The sequence below is a fragment of the Uranotaenia lowii genome, chromosome 3 (genome assembly GCF_029784155.1).
Source record: "Uranotaenia lowii strain MFRU-FL chromosome 3, ASM2978415v1, whole genome shotgun sequence".
Lineage (NCBI taxonomy): Eukaryota > Metazoa > Arthropoda > Insecta > Diptera > Culicidae > Uranotaenia > Uranotaenia lowii.
The window spans coordinates 74,023,375-74,042,065 of record NC_073693.1 but is presented as its reverse complement, the minus strand read 5'-3'; the positions used below and the strand labels follow the sequence as shown (position 1 = coordinate 74,042,065).

At 36.9% G+C, this 18,691-nt stretch overlaps 1 protein-coding gene across 14 annotated transcripts in view; it reads left to right on the top strand.

The window, feature by feature from the left end:
• The window catches only part of LOC129751553 (potassium voltage-gated channel subfamily KQT member 1-like), a 705,179-nt gene that overhangs the window by 489,292 nt on the left and 197,196 nt on the right, over nucleotides 1-18,691 (top strand). Inside the window, exon 11 of one of the 14 annotated variants that reach the window (XM_055747130.1) lies at nucleotides 4,056-4,577. The exons of the other annotated variants lie outside the window; for them this stretch is intronic. Within the exon in view, the coding sequence (XP_055603105.1) occupies nucleotides 4,056-4,577 (522 nt within the window). The remainder of the gene's footprint in view (nucleotides 1-4,055; nucleotides 4,578-18,691) is intronic. 14 annotated transcript variants of the gene reach the window in all.

The window sequence follows — 18,691 nt, the reverse complement described above, 5'->3', positions numbered from 1 at the left end:
TTTCTCCTTTTCTCTATCGCCAAATTCAGCCTGGTACGGGAGACCCCGAGACGTGTGCCGGTTAGGTAACGCTTTCATAGTAACTCACGCCCGTCACAGCATCCACTATCCCGGGGACCTCGAGACGTGTGCCGATTAGGTAACGCTTTCAAAGTAACTCGCGCCCGTCACAGCATCCACTCCCACAGGATTTTTATCCATCAAGGCATGGCCGATTGAGGAACTACCAAGCTAGAATCCCGTCACGACCACTCCGAATGGTATCTCCGCTTCCTTTTGCTGCAGTAAAGATCGTAGCTGAGTACGTGAGACCTTTTAAGTTCCACCACACATATGAGTCCAGATTAGGGTTATACCGCGCCCTAAGATCGCGTTGTTTTTGAATTGAAGTGTCATACGAGGCCCAAGACCTTCCATTAGCTTGTCAAATTTGGTTGACTATCTCGCTCTTTCCGTTCATAATCTTTCCTGATTCTTATTAAATCGCGCATGATTTGTGAGATTTCGTCGACTATAGCACGCGAGGAAGGTTGAGTCTTTTCTCCGCAGCTTTGATCATTGGGAACCGCACTACTCTGATAATCCTCAAAAATGTAGTATCCTACGCACGAACGTGGCGTACCCATGGCATCCGCTATGCAGAAGATATTGCCTAATCTTTGTAGCTTCGAACCGTGGGGTCAAACGCACACGACTCGACAGTTACTCCGACCGTTGTCCGGTCTTCTTGTATCCTAGGATTTTTAGACCGCGCTTTTTTCTGCCCTTTTTGTACCAGATCGAGAGCAGCTTATCCTGGACGCTACGATTCGGATGTTTGCCGGCAGAGACGACATTCTACACCGACTCGAGAGGCTCGCCTGGCATCGAGAACCTCTCTACCTATACCTAGTTATACCCCGACAGTGGAATACCTCCTTCCCTCGAGTGGTTCCGCTACGAGGAAAGTATTTTCTTATCCCCGCAGTTTCCCTTTTAGGAAGCGCACTACTCGGATACCTCCCGACATTGGGGTATCCTACACACGTTCGCGGCGCACCCCTGACCTCCGCTACGCATCAAGATGATACCTTATCTTTGTAGCTTCGATCAAGGGATCGGACGCACACTACTCAGATGCTCCCCGTCGATGAAATCATCCTACACCGTTCGCTGACTGCCGTTGACTCCATTGTATCTTCAGGGCAGTCATGATCCCCATCGCTGACCGCATGCCAAGTGTTGGAATCCGCACATATCCTCTGTACCACGTTGTCTGCTGTCGTGTCGGGCCCACAGCAGGCAGGAATGTTGGTACGTACCGCCGCAAACCTCGGACAGACAAACACCACATGCTCGGGTGTTTCCTCCTAGTCACCACAATCTGGGCAGTATGGCGAAGTCACATGTCCAAACCGGTAGAGGTACTTCATGAAGCATCCATGACCAGTCAGGAATTGCGTCATATAGAAGTCCAGTTCACTGTGCCTTCTTCCGATCCTGCTCCCGATGTGCGGAATCAGCCGATAGGTCCACCTTCCTCTCGCTGTACTGTTCCATAGTTGCTGCCAGTTGGACATCGAGTCCTCATTGGCGAGATCTCGTATGTAGGGCGTGTCTTTGTTGTCATAGCAATAGACATCCTCATCTAGTAAAACCGAGATTGGAATGACACCCGCCGACACAGGCGGCTTCGGACGACATGCTCTGGTATCCGCTGATAACCTACAGGTTCATCAGCCGCTGAAAGTTTCTAAGTCGCTGCAGGTTACAGTGTCTTGCGGTCGCAAACCCTCACCGGTATACTGCAGTTGGCGATTGTGGAAGTAACTTTCCACAAGCCTATACAGATATGCCGGGATCCTCATTTGGATGAGCGACGACGCAATCGCTGTCCAACTGACACTGTTGAAGGCGTTCTTCTCGTCTAGAGTGACCACCGCGCAAAAGCGGAGCCCTCTCCTCTTTGTTAACCTAGCTCTGTCCGTTAACTTGATGACCGAGCGGATGACATCTACAATGCTGCTTCCTTTTCGGGAACCAAACTGTTTTTCCGAGATTCCTCCCTCGCTTTCAGTGTATCTCTAATCACTTTTTCCAGGACATTACCCGCTGTATCCAGTAGACAGATCGGCCGATACGCCGATGGGTCTCCTGGAGGCTTACCCGGTTTTGGCAGAATGACGAGTTTCCGCCATTTCCACGTGTCAGGGAACACCCGTTCCGTCACGTATCGTTGCAATGATGTCCAAAACATATCGGGGAACTCCCTGATCGCGACCTTCACCGCGACGTTCGGAATGCCGTTCGGACAGGGGGACTTCCTCGGTTGGACTGTCTTGGTCTCCTGCATGTGCGCCGTTCAGGTGTTCATCGAAGTGCTGTTCCACCTTTTGATCACCTCACGATTGTCCGGCAGGATGCCTTCGTCTTTATCCCGGCACATTTCGGCTTGCGGCACGAAGCTTATCGCGCTGCGAGAAACTGTGGTAGAACTTTAGCGTTTCTTGGGAACGATACAGCTGCCCGCGCGGCCTTCTCTTCTTTCATCACCATCCTATACTCCTCGTGGAACCAGTCGTTCCGTCGAGTTTGTTCCACATGCCCGATGATGTCCTCCCCAACGCTGTTGACGGCTGTCTTGATGGTATCCCAACGGTCCTCTAGACGGGTTTCGTCAAGTTCGCCTCTATCGGCAGCGCTGCTTCAAGCGATTGCGCGTAGTCTGCCGCGACCTCAGGTTGCTTCAATCGTTGGCGCCTCGACAGAACCTGACATCGATGATGTCCGAGAAGTGCCGGCTGTCTATCAAAACGTGGTCGATCTGTGATAGCGTTTGGTACGGTGATTTTAGGAGTATCTGGTCCGGCCTCAAATCCTGAATTTCATAGCTGGTTTGCCCAGTAATAGTTGATAAAGCTTCCCCAAGAGACTTGTCAGGTTTTTACCGACACAATATAGCTCTTTAATCATTGGCCGTTGCAGGTAAATTTTATTCCCCTAACTTAGGTAGGAATGACCGTCAGCTTTGTCGTCGTAACCGGGTTCATTGCCAAAATATCAGCTTGGAAAAATTAGCGGAGATTACTGGATTTAGTCGCCTCATACGATGTTCTTCAGTTTCTCCAGGCTTCCTGTATGTACGTTGACCACCTTGGTTATGGTTTTCTTTCTGTTATTTCCTGTTCCTTTCAACAAAGGTTTACTTACATCGGGAGACACATACGATGTTCGTACGCTGAATTCCTCAGTGTTTAACTTATTCCATGTTAGGGGTCAAATGAAACTCTATGCACTAATGAGCTTCTAAAGAAATATTTAAAGTCAGTCTGCAGAGTTTTTCCTCTTAATGTTCGTTCTACAACTTAGTACAAATTAAAAAAAAGATCTTGAAATATGAAAGAGTATTCTGAATGCATAAACAAATAGTATTGTAATTAATTCGCATTCTTCATTGAAATAATTTCTGTGTTCTTGTTTACAAGAAATTGTTAAATAATTTTACACTTCTCATTTTTGAAATAAAATTGTATTACATTAATTTTTTGTGGGAATCTAAATCGTTTTCCTGAAAATAAACATCAATTTCAATAGCTGAAACAAACACTTGCACACGCTTCTTTTCCATTTTTCACCTTTAAAGCTCATTCCATCTTTCACTCTTATTCTCGACTGTTCTTCTCTTTGAACTTTTTTTCTACTTTTGTCCTGTTTCTAGTATCTCTATGTGTATCTGTGTCCTCTTCTACTTCTTCTTCTTTCTTGATGATGCTTCTTTATCTCTAGTGATGACTCTTCTGTTTCTGTTTTTCGGGAGACTCGGTTTCTCTCGACACTTTCGGTAACCGACCATCGAACCTAAACCTAGACGATCCCTCCTAGGCCCAGCCTCAGACACACAGTGTTACTAACCGAAAATTCCTACTCTTAATTTCTTCCGCTTTACACCTTTCCACATCTGTTTTTGTGTGTCTTCGACCAACATCCAACAAATCAAAAAACCATCACCCGTGTGACAAAAAATGCTTGAAAACTGAATCACGAACCAATAATAAAACCAACGAATCACACAAAAGCGGGCCTCGAGATGGCGTCGATGTCCTCGATACCAGGTTCGGGTGGCACCGCCGGGAATGATCTGGTTCCGGGCCGGGGATTCCTGTCTACCGCTAGCCTGTGCCAGTCGGCCTCCCGGAGGGGCAGCTTCGTGAGCGGCATTTTTTCGTCATCCGGCGGAAGTTCCCATCGGCGGGACAGTGGCGGCGGCGGCGGAGGAGGCGGCGGCAGCCATCATGAAAGCACCGCCCTGGTGGCGTCGATCGGCGGTGGAGGTGGGGGACACTCCCACGTGGGTGCCGCCGTCCCTAACAGTAACGTCTTTATGCCTAACGACCATAACACGGTCACTAGTGATAGTAATACTAGCGTTAACTCGGCCCAGGTGCCAACGATGCTGCGACTTGGCGGGGCCTCGGCGTTGCCGCTTCTGCTCTGCGGCCAATTGCGCAACGAACTGCTCGCCCAACATCAGAAACAATTATCATTTTTCACACAAACCAGTTTAGAATCTCAGAATTATCATCTTATTAGCACTCACAGTGCGTAATTATCAATTTTATATCGAAACTATTACTATTAAACTTACCCTTAAAACTACCTCTCGCAAATTCAGAGCAATCTTCCACCCACACAAACACCTGTGTTCGAGTGAAAATCGTAGCTGACACCACCCAATTTATAAAGCAATTTACCAAAACAACCAAAAAACATCATCCCTCCTCAACAAGCTGAACCAAAACGTGTGCGCGTGTGTGTTTTCTTAGTGATCTTCTGCTGGTTGATCAACCAAACAAGCCCATTGATTAGCAATTTACTGTCCAAACAAAAATCCACTCAAACGCACTCAAACACACCCGCACTTTTAGACAGCTGCCTCCATAGCTGCACTTTTTCAACAACAAAAAATCATGCTAAAAACACGCATAAACCACATAGAAAGGCTCAATGCACCCGAACTCAACCACTAATCCCCCTACTCGAGACCACAGGGGACATCAATCCATCAACCATAGATGCAGCTTTTAGTTAGAAGAAAAAAATTCTTACCAACCTTTGCTCTAGGAAAACCGCAAAACGATGAGTGGTGGTGATGCGTGAGTTGATGACCAATCGTCCTGTTGTGCTTTTGCTCTGGTCGCTCATGTTTCGCTTCAAAGCTTCAGTCCTTGTGCATTCAATCGGGCGGGCGATTGATCATAAACAACGTCAATCGGTGGTCTATAGACTTTTCCGAAAGCTATTTTAAAGAAAGGGGATTAACATCAAGAGAATATTTTTTCCACTTGACCGTTTTTTGAAAATGTTCTCATTTAAGCTAAGTTGAAGTCAATACATATAAGTACATCTTGCCATAAAGATGACTGAGGTGTGGCCGAACAAAATGTTTATTTTTTATTGTTTTCCTTTAACAAAATGTTCATGTTTCGAGAAGGTAATTCAAAAATTTTGGTTGGCAGTGTATGCGGAATTCAATAGAAATATTTAAAAATTGCACATCATATATCTTCACAACCCAAGGACCTAATTTTGTAAGATTTTCACTTTTTGGCAGAATTTTGTTGAGCATTCTATAATTTTAAAATATGATACTTTTAAGCTTTTTTGTGATTGTCTAAATCGGAAAGCCACCATCCAAATCCCCATTAAGATTTTTTCCTAGTAAAATTTTTACCGTAGTATCGGAAAATAACATGATCTTAAAAGGTGTTTAAAAATAAGTATCAACAAGCAAGTCACAAATTACTCTCGCCTCCGGTGGAATTTACACTGTTTTAAATCACCCTAAGCTTGAGACATTTCATTTAACGACACCGTATGACGTTCACGAATTGAAAATAATTCTAAATTGTAAATTTTGATTTGCAATTCAATTTATCGTTTGTATTGAAACTCTAAATTGGACATACGAAAACATTTACCTTGTCTTTTTAGTAGGTTTTTATTGAGGAGTGAACTAAACAGGAATAGAGTTTGAAAAAACCATTTAACCTCAAAATTAATTTGTCAAATACTAATTTTATACATCGACAAGTTGGAAACCAGGCGTTTACCTCTCACAATAGTCGACGAAGTAAGCAAAAATCTTAATTTTTCTACCTTAGTACTAAAAATTTTAGTTAAAAAAAAGTTGCTCTCATTAAAAATATTATGCTGATATGAAATATTCTTCAAGAAACCAATTTCAGTGTCATTTTAATGTTTTGTTTGTTGTTCTTCTGAATATTGAAATGGTTTTGAAGAATTACACAAGGACACCAAATGAAGATTTTTCAGAGGTGAAATGAATTTAAAACTCTAAAACTTTTCTTTCAGCATTTGTTATTGAAATAACTTTTCAAATTTGTTTTCTATTTTTTCACTTTTCCGGATTTAAAGTATTTTTAAAGATATTTTAAACAAAATCGAATTTTATATATTTATTTATTTATTTATTTAACAAATTCTAGGTTTCTGCCTTTGATTCTAACTAGTTACAACACATCTATGATAAAAACATCTTAAGACTATATTTAATTTGTTCTCTGGACATAGTCAGTTTGATTACATCAGCATGTGCGTTGTAAAGCGCCATCATTCAAAAGATTGGTTCATTACGAGCGTAGTTCTGTCAGAGCTTAAAACTGTCGACAGCCTTGCGTGAATGTGAAATTTCTCTCCATTCAGAGTCTTCCGTTTTCGTTTCCTTCATTGCCTTCTCTCACTCAAAAAGCTCTCTCTGACTGACAGCGTTTACAATTTTCTTTCGCTCATCTTCCCATTCGTTTTGGCCTACGGTCACAGTCACTTCGAGGACATGACTGTGAGCTTCAATGCAAATCAGTCATTTCGATTTTGAATGAATGGAATCCGTTTGAGAAAAGTTGAACTTTCGCGTTGTTCCCGGCGCAAAGCTATCAAATTAATAGCGGCTAAACGGTAAACGATAGAATTTTGATGTCTTTGAGAGAATTAATTAACGCAACAAGATCTTTCATATTCTATTTAAAAATAAATGATTGATTCACATAGAAGGGAGATAAAAAATGTTTAAAAAAATACTTCGTGTATACACCTGATTCATTTAATAGATCTGTAGATCGTGCAATTGAAAAAAATTGCCGAGGACATCACAGAAATCGAATAAAAAAACAGAAAAAGTTATAAGCAATTTAAAAAATAAAATGAGAATTTTTCAGTTTTTGTTAATCCTCTAGAACCCATTTTTTTCGCTGAAAAATTCACAAAAGCCTAGTTTTATGATTACAAACAAGGTTTATTCTACGAAAAACTTTTAAGATGAGACAGAAATTTTGACAATTGCATAGGAGCTAAAGAAATTCACTTTCAGTACTTTTTCGATCGTAGTTTCTATAAATTCAACCAATTTCTCCTTAATTTTGAAATATATAAATCCTGACAAATAGTTATATTTTAAAATAATTTTTGTTGAAATTTTTCCACAAATAACTGAGATATTTCAACTTATACTAAAAGTAAATATTGTACATATTTTTCGAATTATTGTCATAGTTTATTTTATTTTTTTAGATCGTAAAACTCATTGACCAAGGATTTTTGAGGCTACCAAATTAATCATTTTTCGAAAAAAAGGTCAATTTTTAGTTTTCTCATATTTTTTAACTTTTCTTAGCTGTTGCTTTCGATAACTGCTTGTCAAACCATTTGCATTAGTATGGTTTGTTAGCTTACCATATTTAGAAAGATTCTACGAAAAAAGTAATAAAAATTATTGTAGTAAAAAAAAATTATATTTAGGCGATTTTAGTAAACCCCGTCTTAAGGCGGTTTGGCACTAGAGGGTTAAATTTTTTTTTTTGAATAAGTTTCAGAAAATCAGTGTATTTATCAATACACATCAATATTCAAATTGCTAAAACACCCAAATTTGTTGAACATTATAGAGACAAGAAGAATTTATACCAATTCAATGCCCCCAATTATTACTTCAAGAGTATTTTTTTATTATTTGATTCAATTATTCAAGTTATCAGCTTTTCAATGATGTTAAAACGAAACATTAGTTTGCATTAGTTTATTTGTATACATTCAATCACTATTGAGCCATTGCTGTTGTTGTGGTTTATCATTCATTTATTGACTTTTTCTAGGTGAAAACGCCTCAGTTTGCAATTCATCTAATGAAAATCATTGTTTCGTGCGCTTACACCGTCTGAAAGCTAATAACTTTGAAAAATTAATCCATTAATAAAAATGTACGAGCTCAGGCAAACTCATATAAGTTAATTGAAAATAAACATTTTTCTCTTCTAGATGAATTTTTAAGATGTTTTTCAATAGAATACGAAAGTTTTTGTAGCGTAGATAAATTGTCTCGAAGACAACAAATGTCTATCGTTTAGCCGCAATTAATTTTGATCACTTTTTTCGGTACATGCAAAGTAGCACAGGCGAATATGATTGGCTCCCACATTCAAAGAGGATCCAAATGAATGATTCTTGAACGTTTGATCCTGTCACGACTCTGTGGAACGAATGAGTGTGAAACGAATGGTGAAACAAAAGAGAAGACATTCACAGTCAACAAGAAGCTCACTCTCTCCAAACAAAGATTATTTCATCGACTGCCGGAGAAGATGAAAGGGAGAGCTTTTTCTCTCACATTCAACCCCTTTTCTGCCAATGAAGGTGACTGTTTCGAGCACTGAGTTCTGTATTCGATTTGGAAGCTGAAACGGTCTCACGTTGCGCAAACTGCTACGTCCTTCGTTTGGAGAAGTTTGTGATACGGTGAAAAATACTTTCCACTGGTCAAGTCCTTTAAAAACAGCGCATCTGTTGATTTTCTCCAAGTTTCGTGTAACTCCAGTCTTACTAACATACACAAGGATCGATATTCCGGCATTTCTTCTTGCCACCGAAGGTTTCTTAAAGCGTATCTCAGAAATCTTTTTTTAATCCTTTCAATCCTGTTTTTATGAACGTTGTAATACGGCTGCCACACTATACTGGCGTATTCAATAGTGGTTCGGATAAGTCCAACATAAATAGAGACGATAGTGTAAGAATACAAATCCTGCTTACCATTCCGTACATAGAGTTCGCTTTGGCTACGACTTGTTCAACATGTTTCCTGAAACTTAGTTCTTCTTCTAACTCGACTCCCAGATCTTTCACGGATGATTTTCTTGCTATGGTACAGCTGTTCTCGAAGCAATATTCGTGCACAATATTACTCACTTTCCAAGAAAAGGTAATAACGTTACACTTTGAGGCATTGATTTTCAATTCGAAACTACTGCAACACTCTGAAAATCTATAAAGCGCATTTTGCAGGGTCAAACAATCCTTTGGGTGCCGCACAGGGAGGAACAATTTAAGATCATCTGCGTATATCAACACAAACACGTGATGCAGCACTTCGGGAAACTCGTTCATGACAGTGACGAAAAGAATGGGTCCCAAGTGACTCCCTTGTGGTACGCCGCTGTTGACCGAGAATACTCTGGATCTCACATTCCCTATCTTCAAAAATTGAACTCTTTCTTTCAGGTATGAATAAATCCACTGAAGACAAACTCCGGTGATCCCATTTTTACACAGCACTGACAGGAGAGCATTTATGTTAATCACGTCAAAAGCCTTTGACATGTCGGTATATATAGCATCGACTTGAAAACCCTGCATCATCCATTGTGAAGTTCAAGAGACGAATTCTGCCAAGTTCGTAACCGTTGATCGCTTTTTCAAAAAGCCATGTTGAAAGTCCGACATTTTCCCATCTAACCAAGGATAAATTTGGTCATAAATTATGCTCTCGAACAGTTTGGGTATGGCAGACAGAATTACTATCCCACGATAATTTTCGGCAGGCAGTTTTGAACCATTTTTATGGATTGACACAATGTGGGAAATTTTCCAAAATTTCGGAAACTGACCTCTACGAATTGAAGTGGAGAAGAGCATAAATAACGGCTCCGCCAAGACGATAACGCATTTTTTAAGAACGAATTTGGAATTACATCAGGTCAACTACTTTTGGATTCATCAAGCAGCAAAATATTTCGTCGAACATCCGTGATCGATAATCTCAGCTCAGGAATGACTTCTTAAAGCACTTCTTAAAGCACTTCTTCACATTTTTAAACTACCTATAATCAAAACTAAACGTAATAGTCCAAATTTGATTATGCTCATGCTTATGCTTATGATACATACGCAGCCAGATCTTGTCAGCATCCCGGTGAGTTGTAAAGTAACATTTACTACTCATCTTAGCCCACTGTGCAGTATTGGACGCAGAGACAACTGGAATCAAAGGAGAAAGAAACGTTGACAACAGTACCATACGTTTCTGTGATTATAAAATGTTTAAAATATTTTCGTTGGGAGCACATATGCTAAGATTGATTGTGCTCCTTGAATATGGTCCTTGGGATTTCATCCTTCTGTGGATGGAAATGAGGTTTTTCTGCACAGGAATCCAAACTTAGCTGTATATAATTATTCAACTTATGAATTGACTATAGTGCTGTATTTGGTTATTTTTTTTTTTTTTTTGAAATTATCACTTCATCTGTATTTGACATTTCTTATAAATGAAGGTTTTGGATTTTTGTGCACCATCATTTCTGGTCCTCTTATGACCTTGGATATGGCACCTTTGCTCGCTCATGAAAAGAAACTTTGAAGTAACAGAAAAACTAAATTAGTATAGCCACGAAATCTTTTGAAAATAACTTTTTCAAAAGATTTTGTGGATTCAGTGAGGAATATTTGAACTTTGATAAAATAAATTCATAACAGTCACTAAACACATAACCCGTAGAGTAGTCATAGTAACGAATCCCTCGAAAAAATCCAAACACTAACCATTACTACAAAAAAAATTTAAATTGGAAATCTGCCAACGTAATAGTCCAAATTTGATTTAAAAACAAATTTTAAAGTCAAGATATTTAAATTTTTCGATATTTTTTCAATAAGATTGTCTTTGTTTTTACATTCTGAATGTTAATGTTCTTTAAACATAATCTTTTTTTTTCCTTATTGAAAATTCACATTTAAAATCGTGATAAATTTGTTTTTTCAAATTCAAAACACTACAACAACACCTTCAACCAACCCTTTAATTTAAAATGAATGAAAAATTACATTTATCATTATTTTCCTAACAAATGATCATGGTTTATCTTTTAACCTGATCGGACATTTATTTCAATCTAAAATTTTTAGAATTGAGTTTTTTTTTTAATCTGTGTATTGGAAATTTTTATTTCAAATTTGAAAATTAGACTGTTTAGAAAAATATTTTTAGCAAACATTTTTAGCAAATTTCAAGTTAAGCATAAAGAACATCATTTTGAAATATTTATCATTGACTTACCGAAAATATCATTGATTTGAAATTTTCTGTGTGATTTGTTCAAGAGATTTTGTATGATTTTATCAGTAAAATTTTTAATTTTTTGAAATTGTTTGATAATCATGAGTTAGAAAATTATTTTTTAAATTTTAAACATTTTTTGAAGGAAAATTTGCCGCCACTCGGGGCTGGGCTGAATGATTTTTAGTTATAATTCTAATTAATTAACAAAATATTTTTTTTTTTTGAAGAGAAATGAATCCAACTGTAAGTTGAAATTTCAGGGACTAGATAAGATGAAAATTGATGTAATAAAACATGTGAAAAAATTTCGCCTTGTCTCCCGGTAGGACTTGAACCCACATCTTGCGCCTCTCCGGGGCCCATGTATTGACATTCTACTACAGGAGACAACCTGGCGTATGAAAGTTATACTGGTCGAGTGTCGATGTCTATCGGAATGAAGGGAATTGTTTTCCCATGTGATCATCATCATTTTCGTAGTCTATTTCTATTCCCATCATTTCAACTTACGGTAGTTGGACACAAATTTGGATATTTTAGGCACGGCAAGATTTGCATTGCCTTCTCATAGACTGCACGGGTTGTCAGTTGTGATGAGAAATGATGCGTTTGCCGTATTTGGATATCCAACCAAATTCGGTGTTTGGCACCGCCTTATTTTTTATTTTTAAACTGTGACCCAGAGATGGGTCTTGACTCTTGACTCCTACCGGGAGACAAGGCGAATTTTTTCACATGTTTTTCTACATCAATTTTCATCTTGTCTAGTCCCTGAAATTTCATCTTACAGTTGGATTCATTTCTCTACAAAAAATGTTTCGCTGACTGAATGTTTGAGTCAAGACCCATCTCTGGGTCACAGTTTAAAAATAACAAAATAATTTTGAACGTTATTTTGAATTCTGAATCTCATTTCTATTTACTAAATATTCTAAACCTTATTTCTGAATTCTTAAAAATCTAAAATGTGTATAAAAGTACGTAATTGGAATTCAATTTACGAATGAAAAGTACTGAATGTTAACTACACAATTATTATTCAGAAATTTTAATCTGATTCAATGACCTAGTATTTTGGTTTTAGTATAGAAGTGAATCCCTTACTGGGATATGAATATATTATCGGTCATAAAAACGAAACTTAATTATCGAAATCAGATTAGATACACAAGGGAAGATCATTTTTGGTTCCTGTGTTTTAAGAAGACAGGTTGCTCGAAGCCTTCTTGATTGTTTGCAAATATGGGTATGGGTAAGCTGGGGCACAAAATTTCGCATCAATTTGTGTTGTAAATTTCATGTAATTACTGGAACATGTTAATTTCAATTTCTGCGTAATCTAAAATTACATTTAAAAAAAACTGCAGTGCTGCGCACCAGTTAATTAAATATTTATGGGTTTTGGCGCTCAAAATGTATCTTCAAGGCTGTGGAAACCACGATCTTAGCCTGGCTTATTTTCACCCCATTTGTACATTATGGACACTGTTCCAAAAATTTAGAAAACTTTCAACATATTTAACCAATTTGTAGAAGAAGCACTGATTCTAATTAACCAGATCCTAATGAACGTATTTACAGGAAAAGGGCCATGAAATTTGCTGGTTTCAGTTTACACATGACATATTTGTGGAATGAAGTTTATTTAATATTATGACAGTGAATTTAGGCGATTTTTAGATCTGAAACAGAATATTCTTGGGACAGTATTTTTTTAGCAAAATAAGTAAAGAAATACCGGTTATCATGTGTAAAAATTTGAAAATAGTGTCTCAGATACTTATGAAGATATCAAAAATTAAATATTTTTCATTTTGACGCACAATCATCCCCCAGGCCCATCCATGGGGGCACGACGATACCAAAAAAGGCACAATAAATCCGGTAATTTGTTAAAAAAAGAAGTTCAAAATTATGTTGCTTATTCGTGGTTGAAACATTAGTTTTAGTTTTCAAGTTTATAAGAAAAATTTCCGAACCCTTAGACAATGAATGTAAATTCATATTTCGAATAAAACCAGAATTTTAAACTTCAGGCATACGAATCAGTACACAGAAATAGGACACAAAAATTTAACATCAGATTTCAACAAAAACTATTGAAAAAAAATTCAGATCAGATTAGAAGTTATTAATGATTGAAAAATGATAAAACTTGTTAATTTGTAATCGTCTTCATTTACATTTTCTTTAATAATTTTTAATTGGAGGGTAGATTGAAAATTGATGAATAAAAAAAATTAAATCCTGCGAAAAAAGTTCATTTTGAACTTTAGAGAATTTATTCAAAACACAGATTTGATGATTAAATTTGATTTGATATCAAAAAATTTAAATTTGTGTGCCAGTGCCAGTGATGAAAGTCAAAGAAAAAATCTTATTTTATAATATTCAAATACAACCTATAAGGTAGCAATTGGATTTTTAAATTTCACAATCATTACTTTAAAGTGACAAAGTTAAGGTTTGGAAATGGATGGTTTCTTAAATTATCAAAAAGGAACTGATAAAAAAAAAAGGAATCCCATGTTTTGTTGTACATATTTAAAAAACAAAACACTTCATCAGCAATGTAATTTACCTTGAAAATTGCTATTTTGTAATCATTTTTGTGAACTATCGGGTGCAGATAATATTGTTTAAAATTTCAAGGTCCGAATATATTTTCGCCGTCAATTAAAATATTGTGTCCTGAGAATGTTATGTGTTTTGTTTCCAGAAAAAAAATCAAACACAAAATTATTTAAAAAAAGTTATAATTTTTTCAATAAAAACTGCTTACTATTCTAAAAACGTATTTTGAAATTTTTATTGATAACTCAAGAAAACAGCTTATTGATGCCTTTATTAATTTGGAAGATTTTAGCGCCATGTCTCGAATCATTACATAGATTTTGTCTACCGTCTCTAGTTTTGGTGATAAAAGAGTCTATAAATTTAAAAAATTTTCAGTGTTGAGTCCAGTCGATTATTGAAAAGTAATGAACAAAAAAATCTACATGAAAGTAAAAAAAAGATTCTGAATTTGTATATTAGACACGTAATTTAATTAAGGAAAAATATTTTGTACATGTTGATGATGAATGATTGAATTCTACAGTTTTTTTTATTGGTACAAACCTTAACATTATAAAAAGTACCATTGACAGTACTGAAAATATTCTTTTTTAACGTTTTAGTTGATTTATCCTATTTGTTAAAGCCTGCAAAATGATTATATTTATCGGAAATTCAATCTGGGTTGAAGTTTTTTTAAGAATCGTGCAAATAAGGGATATTCAACAAACAAATTGAAAATTTTTTCTTAACGTTTTTCGCAGAAACGAAAATTGTGGCCTGGGAAAATGTTTATAACAAATTAAAAACCTTTGTTTTTTTTGGAATGTTTTAATGTTTTGTTTGAAAGGTGCCGAATTTTTGGAATGATTTTTACTTATTTTAAAAAAAGTTATTTAAAAAAGAAAAAGCTGATAGAAAAAAAAAACCAATTGCATATTTGACTTCGGTGCACCCAATTTTATGAAAATAAGCTCTAAATATCTTTGCACAATGATAAAAAAAATAAAATTTTGTACCTTGTTTAATTTTTCAAAACATTTTTGAGTATTGAAATGAACATTTCGAAGAACAAGAAACACAAAATCAAATCAAGACTGAAATTGGTTTCCCGAAGAATATTCTATATAAGCAGAAATTTATAATGAAAATTTAAAATTTGTTATAATTGTTGGCTTCAAATCCTAAACATGTTTGGTAACACTTTTTTATTTAAACCCATTCCTAAAACGAGGTAGATATTGTTTGGTCAATATTTGTGTTTCAAAACGAAAGGTAAATTGATTTCAACCCAAAATTACAATTAAAAATAAGTATTGATTAGGAAACGTCATATAGAATCTTAGAATAAAGAACCCATAAGCCTTGAAGAATTAAGGACTAAATTCCGAGGCAAAAGGATTTTCTGATATGTTTATTAACACATATTTTTTTAACACCTTTTGGGATCAAGTACTTTCTCCTTACAACGATGAGCTCATTTCAATTTTAATTGGAAAAAAATCTTTATGAGGAGGGGGGTGGGTAGAACCCCTTAAGCCTCCCCCCGTTTTCACTTTCTTGCATGAAGTGAATTTGAAACGATCATAAATATTTCTGTTGGCAGTTTGAATGAAAAAATGGAAGTTTTCTCTCCAACAATACAGAAGGAAATTTTTAAGTGTAATAAAGAAAGTTAAAGTAAATAACTATGTTTTTTTCTACTGTTTGTTTCTTGAAACATTATTTCATTTTGAGTAAGCCTCTTTGGGTTGAAGGAAAATTTTCAGTTTTTTTTTCTTTCTTTTGCGTAAATTGAGTTAATTTCAGACTTCGTAGCAGATGTCAAACAAAAGATTCTGTGGATTTTGAGAAGTTTCCAATTTTCTTCAACCCTGTGTTCTGAAAATTTTTGCGGGTTTCATTAAAGTGCCTACAATGCAAGAAAACATACCTTTATTGAACGGGTTTTGACTTACCTATCTTAAACTGAGATATTCAGTGACTATTTTGTATTATTGACTGTTTTTTTCTTTCAATTTACTTTAAAAAAAAATATTTTGGCTTTTTCGGCCCTAAATGTAGATCAAACAACGGTGGTTTTTTAAATACCCGACGTTTCGACCAGTTTTGTTGGTCTTTTTCTGGTCGAAACTTCGGGTATTTAAAAAACCACTGTTGTTTGATCTACATTCAGGACCGAAAAAGACAAAATAAAATTACCATATATCATTCCCGATCGAAAACATAAACCTAACTTTGAAAAAAATCAATAAAATTCTACCAATTCTATATCATTGGAATAGAGCAGACTTTAAGCTCGAAAATGACTAAAGCTTTTAATTTTTTAACTTTGGTAATTTAAAACACAGATGAGACGAAAACTTGCTCAAAATCTGTGATACTGAAGGTTTTTTTTTGTGAATACCGCAACCCTGGATCAACAAGTGAAGTAAAACTACAAAAATTTAACTTTCTATTAAAAACGGTATAGCTTATAGGATATTTTAGTACTGGAAATTACTAGAAAGAACTAAAAGTGTTCGCGCTTCAAATCATAGAAAGTTGGACGAGAGATATTCAAAAATATTTTCGGAGTAATGAACCCAATACCTTAGATTGTTAAAAAAAATGAAACTATCATCACATATACTCACGATTGATATCCGATGATCTCATACTGCTTCTAAGCCTACAGCTCAACCGGACATTCCTATCGATATGTCACGTACTGCAGTTTGACAAAATTTCAACAGGTCCACCCGCCGTCATCGATTGACGACACGACTGACACATATTTAAACTAAGCCTCTAGGCCTAGAGCTAGTCTCGGGTTCCGGTTCCACTAGATTGCTTCCGGCTCACATCGAACCGACCCGTTTGTGTACCGAGTGTTGATAGGTTCACTCAAAATTTGTCACCGCAAAGCACGTCCCAAGTTCATTATTTCGATTATGTTGTGGTTATGCAATGAAAGCGAAAGTTGGTGGTGATGCATTTGTGGGCTAGTGATTAAATATGTTCGTGGTACATCTCTCTGGAGCCATTATTTATATGTTCCATGGTGATTAACAGAGTAGAGCATGAATGCTGTTCGCTTTTTTTCGATAATTATCTAAACCATTCAACTTCAAATTGAACTAATTATGTTACAGAGAGCGCCAAGTCAAGTTTTTCTAGAAGTGGCTCCAGAGAGTGTCCCAGACAGTAATTTCATTCCGAACCTTTCAGTGCTTGGCAGTCAGCCTTCGCACGTCCTGCGGGATCCCATAAGCTGATGGCAGCAGAAATACAATCCAATTTACTCACTATCAGTCACGCTTCCAATGAAGCGATTGTTTGTAAAACTTCATTCCTAGGAGACATCCCAAATGTGTTGGGCTCGAGAAGAAAGAACGGCAGCTACTCAAGTGGGATAATCTCAGCCCCAAAATTGTAGCGTTTCTGTTGAAATGGAAACCCCCCAATTCGCCAAAAATGCCGGAACATTCCGAAGGCGAGCCTCATTTGGTATTCCGGAAGCGTTTGATCTACCATTGTCGCCAATTTGAAATCACTTGCTCGACCTCTCGACGACTTCTGTGAGACTGACTCTTTGGCTTGAATTTGGCTGAGGGTTACCCGAAATTGTGTACGTTCGTCGGTTGGAAGAGAACCATCATGGAGGGAACGGCCAGAGTTTTGGGTTTTCTTCCTCAACAGCACTTCACACGTTTGTTCTGGAACATTTCTGTTGCCGATTTTTGTTTTCTAGGGGGAATGGGAGTGAAAATCCTTTCAATTGGAATAACAAGATTTTTTGGACTAGTTTTGCGGAAAACGTGCTTACAATAAATTAAACTGCTTAGCCTCGTTCCAAGAGATCGATTTTTCCATCTGTTTGATAACGTATCTGTACAGAATTGTTAACAATTATCTTTCATGATCTGATAGTGCCATTATTAACGTTTGGCACTTGAAGAAGAGTAAGTCAGTCTATTAGCAAATTGCTTATAGACAGAGTGACTTTTCAAAAATCCAGCGTTATTTTCAAAGCTTCTTCCTTCGTTACGAACCCCTAAAAAGCCTATCCAAAGTGGAGAGGCTTTGAATATTTTTGGTAAATCACATCGCAAGCTCCAGACCTGAGGTTTTTTTCCCTTCTAGAGCCATGCAAACGAAATATGTGCTGTTAATTAAACCTCTTAACGATTCACTTGCCGTAGTGACACATTAACATATGTACCACTTGTTTGCTCAGCTAAAGTTCTTCCCATAGAAAATGTAAAAACGAGAAGAGAAAGAGGATAAAAAAAAAACAAACAAACGCTTCGTTCCGTGAAGCTGGAAGTGGTTTATCGTCGTTGACAAAGCCACATGCTCCGGAAAACCTTCCATACGTTTGTACGTATATCTACATACATACACTCCAACACGTGTTTCGTTGACATCACGCATTAAAATTCATCTTTTTTACGCGCGCTCTCCACATTTCGGTTCGCTTGGCAGCCGCTTGATATAAAAAGCAAAAAAAAAACATCGACTCACACATACAAACTACGTAAAACACACATACACAAATGAGTGTGTGTGCCGTGAGCAACATCATTCCGGGGTTTAACATTTACATTATCTGAGCTGCCTTCATTCCATGGAAGGATTTATCCATCCCGCGGACTTTTCCAAACTAAATCCACCTCCCGAGGCTTGGAATGGAGAATCTACTGGATATTTCTACTTGTTTTGAAACGATCGAAAAGTAACTTGCCGTAGAAACCACTTGAACCGTGA